The sequence below is a fragment of the Lutzomyia longipalpis genome, chromosome 1, assembly GCF_024334085.1.
Source record: "Lutzomyia longipalpis isolate SR_M1_2022 chromosome 1, ASM2433408v1".
Lineage (NCBI taxonomy): Eukaryota > Metazoa > Arthropoda > Insecta > Diptera > Psychodidae > Lutzomyia > Lutzomyia longipalpis.
In genome coordinates, this window is record NC_074707.1 from 44,686,947 (window position 1) to 44,699,887 (window position 12,941).

General features: G+C 35.9%; 2 protein-coding genes across 3 annotated transcripts in view; both read right to left on the reverse strand.

Moving 5' to 3' along the window:
• Nucleotides 1–12,941, reverse strand: part of LOC129787680 (neuropeptide SIFamide receptor-like) — a 44,834-nt gene that overhangs the window by 3,809 nt on the left and 28,084 nt on the right. For both annotated transcript variants that reach the window (XM_055823409.1, XM_055823408.1), the window contains exon 4: nt 165–537. In XM_055823409.1, the coding sequence (XP_055679384.1) occupies nt 165–537 (373 nt within the window). The remainder of the gene's footprint in view (nt 1–164; nt 538–12,941) is intronic.
• Nucleotides 4,326–5,134, reverse strand: LOC129787681 (larval/pupal cuticle protein H1C-like). Its single transcript, XM_055823411.1, has 3 exons — nt 5,003–5,134; nt 4,775–4,914; nt 4,326–4,708 (listed from the first exon to the last, which is right to left on the reverse strand). The coding sequence occupies exons 1-3, from the start codon at nt 5,093–5,095 to the stop codon at nt 4,522–4,524; spliced, it is 420 nt and encodes a 139-aa protein (XP_055679386.1). The 5' UTR covers nt 5,096–5,134; the 3' UTR covers nt 4,326–4,521.

The following is a 12,941-nucleotide window of genomic DNA, read 5'->3' on the forward strand; positions in this document are numbered from 1 at the left end:
AAAGATTTTAATTCCTCAATGGAGGCGCCTGGTGGTTTCATACAAAAGCTCGCTGAAGAATAAAATTTAAGATTTTTTGTTTTCCTGAAACAGCATGCATTTGAGAGGATGCTAAAGAGAATTTTAGAAGAAAAATCTCTCGAAATAATTAGCAGAACTCTTACCTTGGACTTCTGCTGCATTCTATCCATTTGGGCATCCTTGGAATCTCCCGGAATGGATCTTCGCCACACTTTAACCCATATGAGGATGTAGCAGAGGGTGATGAGGAGCATGGGTAGAATGTAGCAGGCAATGAGGTTGGCCAGGAGGAAGTAAAGTGCTCCATCAGTTCCCGGAGGCCACACTTCCAAGCATAGCTGGATGTCGCGGGTTTCCGTGGAGGTATTTGGTGTGGCACCGAAGAAAGGCACCAGTTCGAAGAAGAGCGCCCAAGGAATTGTAGAGGTGAGGGCGATGATCCAGATGCAGAGAATCATGAGGCGTGCTCTCTTTTTCGTTATCTGCAACTTCAAGGGCCACCAAATCGCCAAGAATCTGTCAATGTAGACGAATGTTTGTGAGTATTTAAAGTGTCCCTCTCAGTGCATTTAAGGGTTAAAAGCATTTTAAAAGCTTCTTCTCGTCTTTTGGAGTTTTATTTACCAAAATCCTCCAACAAGGCTACCTAAGGATGATGCAAGAATGTGGTTTTCTTGCAATAAGAAACACGCAGAGATTCAAATGGCATTGAATCGGAAAAATTATGCGTAGCATTGATTAAAAATTTACGTTTGATTTATTAGATTTGTGGTTTTTTTGCACATAAAAATTAGACTAAGAGGAGCAGCTTTTCTGGTAGAAATCGTTGATTTTTAAGGCTTCGCCAAGGATGTGGAGATGAAGAAAAATGAAAGATGATTAGATTAAAGAAAAGATGAAGGAAATCAACATTTTGTTAATAGATTGAAATTGTTGCAAAAACGATATCTTTGTGTATCTAATTTTCCAATTTAATCTATTTTTCTAATCTTTCCTATTCCCATTAGTCACGTTGAACGACAGTATATGATAGTGGAATGTTTGTGAGAGGTTTTCTCACGCGCAGCATGGAAATGACTTTTTCTGCTGGCCGGAGACAATTTGAGGAAATTGAAAGAATTTAATTATCTCCCAGATGTCCCAATTTCCTCCCTCATTTTACCGCCCCTTGTAATTAAAAGCTTTCTTTATCCTCGCTGGGCGCAAAATTGTTTTGATTAATTGAACTCGCACCCAAAGACTTCAATTTCAAAAGAGGAGACTCAATCGACATTGCCATCGTCTTCTTTTTTGTCTTGTTCCCATGCTGAGCTTTTTTTTGTTGGAAAAAGAAGAATTATCTTGAGACATTCGAGACACATTGCCCTGTCTATTTGCGTAAAAATTCTCAATGGCAGATTTGTATTTTCTGAGAGGAAGAAATGTGGTCGTGGTGTAGCATTTTATGCTCTATTTCTCAATGCGAACCACACACAGCACGGGTTTCTCAAAATGTTGGATGGAGCGATCAAGGGCAGAAAATTTTCCCCAAAATTTCTCCACAAAACGTGACCACGTTTCTTCAATGAGACCATCACTCAATTTCTTCCACACGACATACCCAAATTACCCCTCAAAAAAAAAAAGATCCCCAAATGGGACAACTCAAGAGGCAAAAGGAACTTTGGTGGTGTTGAAAAATATTCTTTATGCCCATTGAGAGGAGCAAACTTATCAATTAATGTATTGGAATGTCCTTTGATTTTTTCCTCAGAAAAAAAAACTTTTCGTATCTTCAGAGATAAAAGAGGAAAAAAAATATCTACCTTGGGCGAGGGAGTGCTTCATATCCTCTGCCAAAAGTCTTTTATTAAATATTCTTCTGGCATACGAGAGAAAGTTACATTGAAAAGAAAAATTTCAATGTGATGAATGTTTTTGTAGGATGAAGACATCATACAAAAAGCAACCAGAATTGAGTTCAACGCATGCAAAATTTGCAGGATATTTGATATTGTCCTCACAGAGCTTTTCTTTTTCCTCCCTTTCCCCATCTGTAAAGAAAATTTCCTTTTCATCCCCCAACCTCCGTTTTTTCGCTCCTCTCTCAAACACTAAATCTCATTATGGAAATTGCTTTTTGCATTTTTTTTTCAAATTGTACGTAACATAGAATTGTACCTATATATTTTATTTATTAACATGCTATTGGTGTTGCGCGTAAAGGTGTGTGCCTTCTGTCGCATTATTAAATTCTTTTCCATTCATCACGTCGTGATCTTGAATATGAGATGACTCTCTGCGGAAATCTTGAGGTCTTTAATTGAGTTTTTTTTTATCAATTCGCAGAGGTTTACAATGGAGTATTTTTTTAACAATGCAAATCAATTGAAAAGTTTTAAATAAATGATTTTCCTGTATTTTTGTCAATATTTGCTTTTCAATCATTGAAGGATTTAATTATTTGCAGAAGAAAGAATTATAAATTCACATTTTTAAAAGTTGTAAAATAAATAAATCTTTAATCTACATTTTAGTCAAATCATTTCCCATTAAGAATGTCCATAGAAAAACTATAAAAGGACAGAATGGGATCTCTTGAACATTTTGCAATTAATCGCGTGAACGGATTATGTGATGTGGGATTAGGCATTCACTTTTATTTCCCTCCCAATCAATGGAAATTGTCCAACACATTAGATACAGCAACTTGCCGACATTTTCTCATTGTTCCGTGCACCCAGATTCTCTATGAATGGAGGCAGTTCAAGGTATTGAACACTTGCCCGACGATGGAGCGCCTTTCATCACAATCATTTCCTTATCTCCCATAGACTCCACGTGTATGTGAAGAATTATTCGCATGGAAAACATGCGTCACTAACTGATACCATCACACCCACTCTTACGGGGAAATGTCCTGAGGGTGGTGTCCTGGGTACCTCCTGATAAGCTCTTTTCATCATCGAGCACGAACTTTTCTTTTTTTTATACAAGAACTTTGCTCCCAAAATGTTGTAAGCAAGTCCGTCATCATCGAATCAATTTAACATTAATCATTTTATGCTAAAATTGTTTTCTGAAGAAATTTGAAATACGAGACAGAGTGCACTTGAGCAACATTGTTGAGCTGGTGTGGCATAAATTTATTCATCCACCGAATGCCCTTCCATTGACGAGTTTATGCTGCGGGGAAACATCGCGGGATTTTGATGTTGAATTAATCTCTTTGCCGAAATGAAAGTTTCAAGGGTAAGAATGGATGAGAATAGTGATGAACTGGGCCAAATATCGTTTTATCTTAATCGTTTAATCTCTCTCTCTCTCCGGCAGATGGAAGTTTCTTTCTCCTCTGCCATATAGCAAAATATAAAAGCAACTTATCAAACCAGCACCAAAGTTATGACTGTTTAGGAAACTCTCGGGTTAAATATAGCCACAGAGACAGAAGGATTACAAAAATCCTTTTTATTTTCATAAAAGTTTTGATATGAAGATATGTAGGCAATTGGATATTTTTTTTTACACGAACGAAAAGCTTTCTCAAAAGCTCTCGTGATTTTAATGTGAATATCGTTGATTTTAGAAGCTGAACGATTCAGAATTTTCGGGAAATATTCACAGAAATAAATAATAATTTTGTATATGCTAATCAGGCGAGTTAGAATTGTTCTAAATGATTTCAAAGAACTGCCGCAATATTTTGTGCTCAACGTCTTTCACAATTTCACCAAAATCACCCGCAATAATCATTAAAATCAACATTGACATTGAATTGCTAAATAAACTCTTTGCTTTAGAATTTAACGTGAAATTAGACACGTTGAAATGAAAACTCATCATATATTTTTAGTCAAAAAAATATTTCCAAATGGGATTTTCTGTATACCATCAAGTGGGGTGAAAATATGCGGTCAGGGGCGATTTTATTATTTTTTTCATAAATCAAACTTTGAATTAATTACCTAAATTATTTTTTTTGAAGGAATTCTCGTGATGTTTTTATATGAATTTATGTAGTTTCATAAGTTTTTATATTAATTCCCAATTCTCCCGACGTTACAGTATTTTTTTAAGATGCGAAGTGAACATAAATCCCATGAACCGGATCCACCTGAAAATTTCGACGGAGGTGGCAAAAATATAAACATTTTTTGAGATATGGTCCCTGTCGTCACGAAGGACGAAAAAAAGAAGTTCCAAGAGAAATCTTTCGCTGAGTTCATCTTCCTTTTTTCATCGAATAGCACTGAAAAGTCCTATTCATCACTTTTTCCGCCCACACTCATAGATAAGTGCGTTGATAAATGATAGAAAGATTGAAATTAACTTTGAAAGAGGTGGATTTATTTTTTTCTAAGATTTTTTTTGTTTGAAGGTATTTCTATTGAGAGAAATTCAAGATCTTTGTGTGACTTAATTTAGCGACTTTGCACAGTTTTCCACGGAGGGTATTTTCTGTTGCATGGGGAGGGTGTGTTGTGTGTGAGATGATTCTCCATCTTTGCGTGCCTCACGAATTTAGTGGTGTACAAGAACGGGGGCAGCGTGGTGGACAACTGGGTGGACAACAGCGTGATGGGCAACAACTGGAGCTGGATGAACTGACACAGTCTTCACAACTGGGGCCACGGCAACGGGGTGGTGCACCAATGGGGCGTGAGCAACATGGACGCTCTTAACCACAGCTGGGTGGTGGACAACATGGCTGTGAGGAATAAAGATCTCGCTTAGACATCTAGGATGCTTTAGGCACTTCCTATGCGGGGCTTACCTGGAAGAGTGGCTCACAGCCACGGGGTGCACAGCATGGGCAACTGGGACAACGGGAGCTGCATGAACCACTGGGCTGGCAACGACAACACCAGGAGCAGGGGCGGCAGCAGCCAAACCCAGGATTGTGGCAAGAACAAACTTAAAGGGAAAATTGCGAGAAACGTTAGTCACCGAAGGCACAATGAAAGATCACAAGAGAATTTCTTCTCTATCAAGAAATACGTACGATCTTGAACATTTTGAGTTTTGTTGGTTTTTTTTGGTTTGGAAGTTGTGAACACTTGAGAATCTCACTGGTAACTGATGCTGGATCCAGCATCCAGCGTACCTTTTATATCGCGCACCTCAATCGCGGATCATGTTGCAGTGCGAGTCAATTGGGTGATTATCGAACCCGATCCTCCGTCTCACCGCGCGGTAAGACACGAAGAGTGAAAAAAAAAGAGTCGAGATCGCGGAGGAGAGGCAGGTCGTCTTGAGATGATTATGTATACACAATAAAAATGTATTTGTGTATCCCACCACACGTGGACCGCGAGGTGTTTTCATGATTTATCTCACCTGCGAGTGTTTGGCGGTGGGATTGATTGTGACACGATTAATCACTCAAAATGAAAGAAAAAGTGATCTTGAAAATGATCTTGTACTGGTATGGTAATTCATATGAGACAAATACGGCGCTACGCTTCACTATGACGGAGTGCACTGAGGCAGTAAATATACTCTCCAATAACGCATCAGGTGACAATATATCTTACTTATTAGTACACTGTATATAGCGTTGAAGGTATCTTCAACTTATGACCAATTAATTGGGCAAAAGTTGTTTCAACAATAAAGCACGTGATTGATTCAGATTGTTAAATAAAAAAATCCAAAAGGAATTTCAAGATTTTTGCTGCATACTGATTGTGAGTGCGAAGAAGGTAGGACAAGGTAGATAGAATAAAAAAAATTAAAAGATACTTAAAAGCTTTGAGAGCTTTTTTTAGCTGTGATTCTTTTTTCGAAGTTTAGTCTACAAGTACTCAAAAAAAAAAAAGATCTTAGGAAGACTTGGTAAGCTTTGTGTATATATTTTTTCATACTTAATTACCCTATAGCACATAAAGCTTTGAGTTAAACCTGTCAAGCTAAATCTTAAGATTATATGCTCATCAAACACAAAATTCTTAATCTTGTTCTCTATATAGAGTTCTTCGTCAAAACGAGTTTTTCAGTTTATACTGTAGTTGATTCGAAATATATCGCACGCTTTAGATATATGTAAGTACATATGTACATAATAAATTAAAATTTAAATATTTAATCATTGAGATTTTTATACAAGGTACTAATTTACCACATATCTCTGCAATTTTATAGTTTTTTTCCTCTACAAGAAATTTTTGATTTGTTTAAAATTATCAAGATCAGCGAAGATATAAAGCTTATGTAATTCTTTTCCAAGAAATTCTTAAACTAGAATATTTCTTTATATATTTTTTGCTATTCTTGATGAATATAAAATTCTTTGATTCCATTCCAGCTCTGGGAAAGTCCATGAGAGACATAAATTCTAACATAATAGTGCGAAGGAGTTTGATGGCAAAAGACAAGAAAGATTAGGATTCTTATAACATTAATCCCTCGCAATCATTTTCCATTGTGTTTACACATTATCGTTTCGCTAGAGTCAAGTCATTAAATGTCACCGCATTACGAAATTGTGTCAGTACCACAATTCATCGGCTGAAACGCAGGTGATCAATCATGTCATTAACTCTTAAAGTAAATACCTCTCGGCGCGCGGGATTGTTTTCCGTCAGACCAACGAGGAATTGTCAGTGGCAAGGAAACTATTATTAGATTCTCCATGGGCGTGGGGAGTAGGGTATAACGAATTAAAAGCTCACCAATTAAGCTCTTTTTTTGTCTTCCTCGTATATCTAAATAACAAAGCATTTAGCTGCAAGTCTGAGGCGCCAAGCATAATTTGTGGTGGGAGACTCTGAGGTCAGGAGCAACACTTGACGCTCTTGTCCATCTTAGTGTGTATATTAGAAAAAAAAAAGATTGACCACTAAAATGTTTTTATTCAACCATAGGCTTGCCCGAGACATTCATCTTGTTGTTTGGGTGATTTCCCCCCACAAAGGCATAGTTGAAGGTTCGTCAAAGTTGAAGTGTGTGCTTGCAAAAAATTTATTACGCGTGCTGTTCAATGTATTTTATAGTGCCAAAGAAGGAAAAGTGACTAAAAATTCATTGATGATTTATCACCAGAGGGGATCTTCAATAAAAAAAACTTCAGCATAAATGGCTAAGCAAACACTTGAGACTTGTTGGTTTTATATGCTAAATAAAAGCTTGAAAATTTATTCAATTTTGGATAAAAATTTTTTTTTTGGATTTTAGAAGAGAAAATTCAGATTTAAATATTTGTAAATGTATATTCCAGATTTACTAATTTGGAAAATTATTAGACTACTGAAAACTGTCGGTAGACTAATTTATATACATATTATGAAAATCTTCCACTACGCTAGATTCAATCTGAAATTTTGAGTGAAGATGACTTCTTCAAATTTATTATGGTTTATTAGCTCAAGTATTAATCTGTGCGGCTTTTACGAACAAATGTTTTCCTTAGAGCTTTTCCCAAGCACTTTAGAGTAGATGTATGTATGTATATAAAATAAACTTTCAAGCACTTCAAGTTCATATTTCCTGGGGGAGGGTTTTTTTTGTATACGCAAACTTCCTTAGTTAGGCAATTCGTAAATTCAAATTTAGACCATGTTTATCCGCCTCGCTTCTTCTTTGCAGCATAAATAAGACTGGTTTTCATGGAATAGAGGAGGCAAACACACAAGGAAAAAAGAACCTTCGAGAATCATAAAAAAGACACAACATATGATAGAGAATGATGCAATAAAATGGGTATGGGGAGATATTATAGAAAAATCTTGCTTTTTGGTGGAGGAATGACCTCTAAATTGAATCTCTTCCTCTTTTGCAAGTTTCCTCGCTCCTCTATTATATATCGCATCTTGCCAAAAATATCATTCTTAACAGAAGAATCTCTCCTTCGCGTGTTCTTTGACGACAACTTAACATGGTGGCGTCATTGACGAGACTTTTCACCTTCAGCCAGAAGACATCTCGCATTGGCATGTGCGAATTTTTAATTAATAAGACATTTATTAGCAATTTATTTTCTCGCACTCCGTAGTGCTTTTATTTGTGTTAATGGATGTGATTTTGCCTCCTTAAGCCAATTGATCGTGTCATTTGGAGTGCATAATAAATCATGACACATGTCTTGTATACAAAATAGCATAAATGTTTTATATGGAAATTATGTAAAGGAGGTATGTATTTCGAAATCATTTAACAAGCACCGTCAACGTTATTATACTGCTGCACTTTTGTCTGCAAATTCATAAATTTGCATTACAGTTGGCATAATTGGTGCCATTGGAGCACTTTGTGAACTACATAATATACACCCAGCTATAACGGGAGCTCTCTTGGAGGTAATTTCCTCAATTTACCACCATTTGTGGCTTTCTCAAATTCAGGAAGAAAACGCCCATTTCCTTGGGAAAATTCCTTTCTCTCTCTGTGGGTGTCCCTTTGGGATATCCTGGTCATTTATTTTCTTGGCCTTTTCTTTAAGTCGCACGAGAGATCTTTCTTCTCCCCCGTCTGGGGTTACTATTGAGCTAGTAAATTATTCACTTATCAGCCTGAGCACACGAATTTGTAACCACTGAAGCCAGTCTATTTGTATTTTCCTGCAAAAGAGGTCTATAACTAATTTTTTCTTATTTCTATGTTTGTTTTCCTATATTTTTGGGGCTAATTTTTGAAGTATTCGCAAAAGGAATTAAAATTTATCCGAGAAATATTTTAATTATTTGTAAAGAAGTCAGAAAATTGTAAGAAAAAGTACAGGTAAGTGGAAACTTTGAAGGTAGTTCAAAAAGTGATCTGTAATGTATTTCCGCCACAATTTATAAATATTTCTTTGCTAATCTTGAACCATTGTTGCATCAGTCAGACCATTCTAATAATTACAATTATTATAATAGTTAAGTACTTACAGTACTTCAAGATACAAAAAATATTAAAAAATAAAATAAAGCAAGGTTTAATATAATTTTCTAGCTTGTAGTTCTTAATTACAAAAAATACTTCTATACAAAAGCTTTTAATGGAGCTTTTTTTCTATATGTAATTTTAAAATAGCAATTAATTTTTCCCCTGGATTTTAATCAAACCATCCAAAGCTTTAATTAAAGGCCTAACTAAACAAATAAGTAGAATCAGTATCAAAAATTTTCCATCTGCGCTCTCTCCAGAATTAAATGCAATTATTGCAAGGCTAATTGCATACCGAGCTATCATTATTGGCTGACATTATTAACCATTGAATGCAATTAGTTGTTCTCCCCTCAAACAAATATATTTGTGCGTCGTTGGATGGATGGTTTTAGCTAAAGTGAGAAATTGAGGATGTTTCAAAAGGAAAAGCCACATAGTGGTGGGCGTTCGTTTAATTGAAATTGAGGGAGAACCACACAGCAGAAGTTGATGGGTGTTGTGTTCTATATGCGCAAGAACTAGCCTTGCAGTACATTTAGAGAGACTTTTACTTCCACCGAGAACCTTCGATGAGAGGAAAAAAAAAGATTGTACAACTCAATTTATACTTGATGGAATGTAAATCGTGCATTTGTCACGAGCCGATGGCACTGCTGTATGTCAGACCTCCAATTTTCCAATAAATATCCTCTCTTTATAATCTCGATCGACATTAAAATCACATCGTTGATCTCATTAATCCACGTGAGATCGTCACACATAAATTTCGCACTGCGGCGAATGTCTCAATGTCAAGACTAAAAAGCTGCGTGAATGTTTTTTTATGCTCTTCACGCCATTAGTTTGCGGTGTGTATATAGTTTGTTTTGATGAGGGAGAAATATACATATCCAAAGTTAGATAACAAACTCGTTTTAGGCGAGGAGAAATATTATGTATGAGTTTTTTTCTATGTTCCTCAAATAGACTGTTTTATTTCTTGAAAGCTCTCTGACACTCTCTAAGCTAGAGACACAACATTGTAGTAAGGTCTAGAGGTCTAGAGCAAACTTCCAATCATCTTTTTTGTGCGCGATGCTTAAACAAAAACTTATTTAATTTTTTATGATGGATTTTTTTGTTGTTTAGATGAGAACTAAAGAAAATTATGTCATAATCTAGCTTGTTTTATCCCCACATACTTTTTTTTGCTGCGAAAAGCAATTAAAGAGCAAAAGGAATTATTATATTTTGTAGATCCGGTAAATGAATCTTGATGAATGCTTATAGGAGATTTTTTTCTCTCCCGCACCAAATCTCACGCAAAAAGAAGATTTTCTCATTTTTGTTGAAGAATCAGGAAAAGTTTCTTGTCTGGGTATATATCAATAAAATAATATTGCTATGTAATTGGTTTATTATCTCTCTATCTGGTTTTGGATGTATCTCCATTTACTAATCTTCCACCCCGCTGTGGTTTTTGCGGGGGAGGAAAAACTTTCTCATATGTGATTGGGAAAACCTACCAAGTTCATAGTATAAGGAGAAAAATTCTCAACAATGGCTAAGACCGAGAAAAAGCAAAAAGAAATCACATAAAAACAACTCAATGAAGCGTTACAATATGCTTGCCAAGAATGTTTAGTTGCTTTTTTGGGGGTGAAAAGTTCTTTTTCTCTCTTCATCACGCACTATTTTGCAGACAATTTTGTACCCAAATGCCCTCTGTTTTTTGTTGTTGTTGGTATGTTCAAATCCCTTGCAAAATGTGTGGGAGGCAAAGCATCCCGGGCTGTGGAGGCAAAGAAAAAGTATCATTGATACAAATTACCTAGGCGTGTAGAGAATTTTCTTCTTATTTCCCACCGGGCAGTGTGGGGAAAAACCAAAAATAAAAACCATTCACTATCACAACATGAGCGATAATGGGGCAATTAGTTGCCATGATTAATATAAAATGAACATGTTATTTGTTGCTGTTAGAAAAAAAGGCTTTGCCATCGTAATTTCTTAATTTATATTCGTAAACGCAGTGCAAAAGCTTCCCGTTCTTTTTTTTTATAGTTTATAGAGTGCGGGAAATTAGCATTTTTAATTGCAAAAGGCTGAGGGGGGAGGGCGTAATTAAATCGTTTGATCGATTTCCCAATGATTTTCAATTAATTGCCAGAGTGTCGAGAGATCACATCTGAAAGGCAGGAAACCACCATTTGGAGAATAAGATGAATACAAATGAGGGAGCTAATATAATGTGGCTCCAACCCTTTGACTAATTGCACCCCCAAGTGGTTGGAAATTTTGTCTGTAACTTTCTATAGATAAAACTGAATGAGCTTTTTCTTACTGAATGACAACCTCGGAGTAAATTCCTTTTCGGGAAAATTTTTCATAAACTCATGATTCAAAAATTCCAGTGAAGGAAAATAATCTCTATAACATCTGTCTATCAGAAAACTTGAATTGAAGACGTCCAAGCCTAAGCGGGGGATATAAAACAAGACAAACTTTTGATAACCTTCTCTACAGTGTGCAATAAATAATTTCAAACATCTTATTTTTTGGAGAATTTTCAATCTCAAAAATAAGAAATTTTTAACGACAGATTAAAAGTTGAATGCAAAGGATCAAATATCTAAAATATGTGGAAAATGTATATATTATTTTATGCTGTACACACCAATTTTTTACGCAGTGTAATTTTCCTCCCACATCGCTTCATTTTATTCAAATTCTTCTAAAAGAAATCCTTACAAAATTCAAACTTTTGAATAAGCTCTGAATGGGTTGTTTGTGCGTCTGATGGGGCATCATCAAAAATTCCTGGTTCAAAAGCAATTGATTTAGTTCTTTCATCTGAAGGCATCTCAACTCATACTACGCCAAATATATAGACGCACCAAATGAGATGATAATGGCTTCAACCGCAGACGACATAAATGAGCTTCTGGACGACAAGCACAAAAAATATAAATATACATATATAAGTACAATGATGGTCCAGCAGAGTAAAGGGAATGTACTGGTAAGTTTCACTTACGGGCTGTGATTCTTCCTTCAGATGACAGTCCAAGTGTGGTGAAAATTGAGGTGGATAAATTTTTAGGAATGGCTTTCTCACGCAACGAATCACAGCCAACGCGCATGAGTAAGCCCTTCCCCAGAATTTTAACGCGTTGGCTGTGATTCGATGCGTGAGAAAGCCATTCCTAAAAATTTATCCACCTCAATTTTCACCACACTTGGACTGTCATCTGAAGGAAGAATCACAGCCCGTAAGTGAAACTTACCAGTACATTCCCTTTACTCTGCTGGACCATCATTGTACTTATATATGTATATTTATATATTTATATATTTTTATATTTTTTATGTATAAAAAAGGCGCCCCGCTTCGCGGGGCGCCAATTAGTTTGTTTAAAATATATGTGAATAGGTAAAAGTAATTGTTGATGTAGCAAAAAGGCAGAAGGCGGCCATTTTGAATTTTGAAATTAGTAAAATCTGATAGGTCATGCCCACTATACCTGATGAAACTTCAATCGAAAAGTCTTTATCAAGTACCGTTAAGCCGATATAAGGCAATATTACAACAATCGGTACATATGGAAACCTGTTTTGGTCTATATCTCTGAAACCACGACATAAATTTTTTTAATTTTTTTTTGGTTAAAAGGTGTGCCTATCACCTATAACATACTAAAATTTAATCGAAATCTATCGTCCAGTTTTTGAGATATTAATCGAAAACTCATCGAAAATTTTGTTTTTGATTGTAGGCCCTCTAGCGGTAACTTTTGAAAGTTCCTATGTATAGATAATTGTAGACCTCATTGAGATCTTTCATTCAAAACCGGTTTGGTCCAAATCGGTCAAGCGGTTTAGGAGTTATAGCCCACTTACGATAGAACTCTATATTTGCTAAACCGCTTGTCCGATTTTTGGAAATGAAGTATCGTTGAAAAGGTCTTAAGGGCCCCTACAACATATTAAAATTTCAGACCTCTAGCTATAATAGAGGCTGAGATATAGCAAAAACAAAATTGAAAAAAATTCAAAATGGCGGATGCAGGGGTGGGGGGCTGAATTTGATATCATAG

Coding starts and splice junctions, on each gene's coding strand:
- LOC129787681 (XM_055823411.1), bottom strand. CDS start 5,095: ATGCTGGATCCAGCATCAGTTACCAGTGAGATTCTCAAGTGTTCACAA. Junction 4,915..5,002: donor AACTCAAAATGTTCAAGATC/GTACGTATTTCT, acceptor TTTCCCTTTAAG/TTTGTTCTTGCCACAATCCT. Junction 4,709..4,774: donor GCTGTGAGCCACTCTTCCAG/GTAAGCCCCGCA, acceptor TATTCCTCACAG/CCATGTTGTCCACCACCCAG.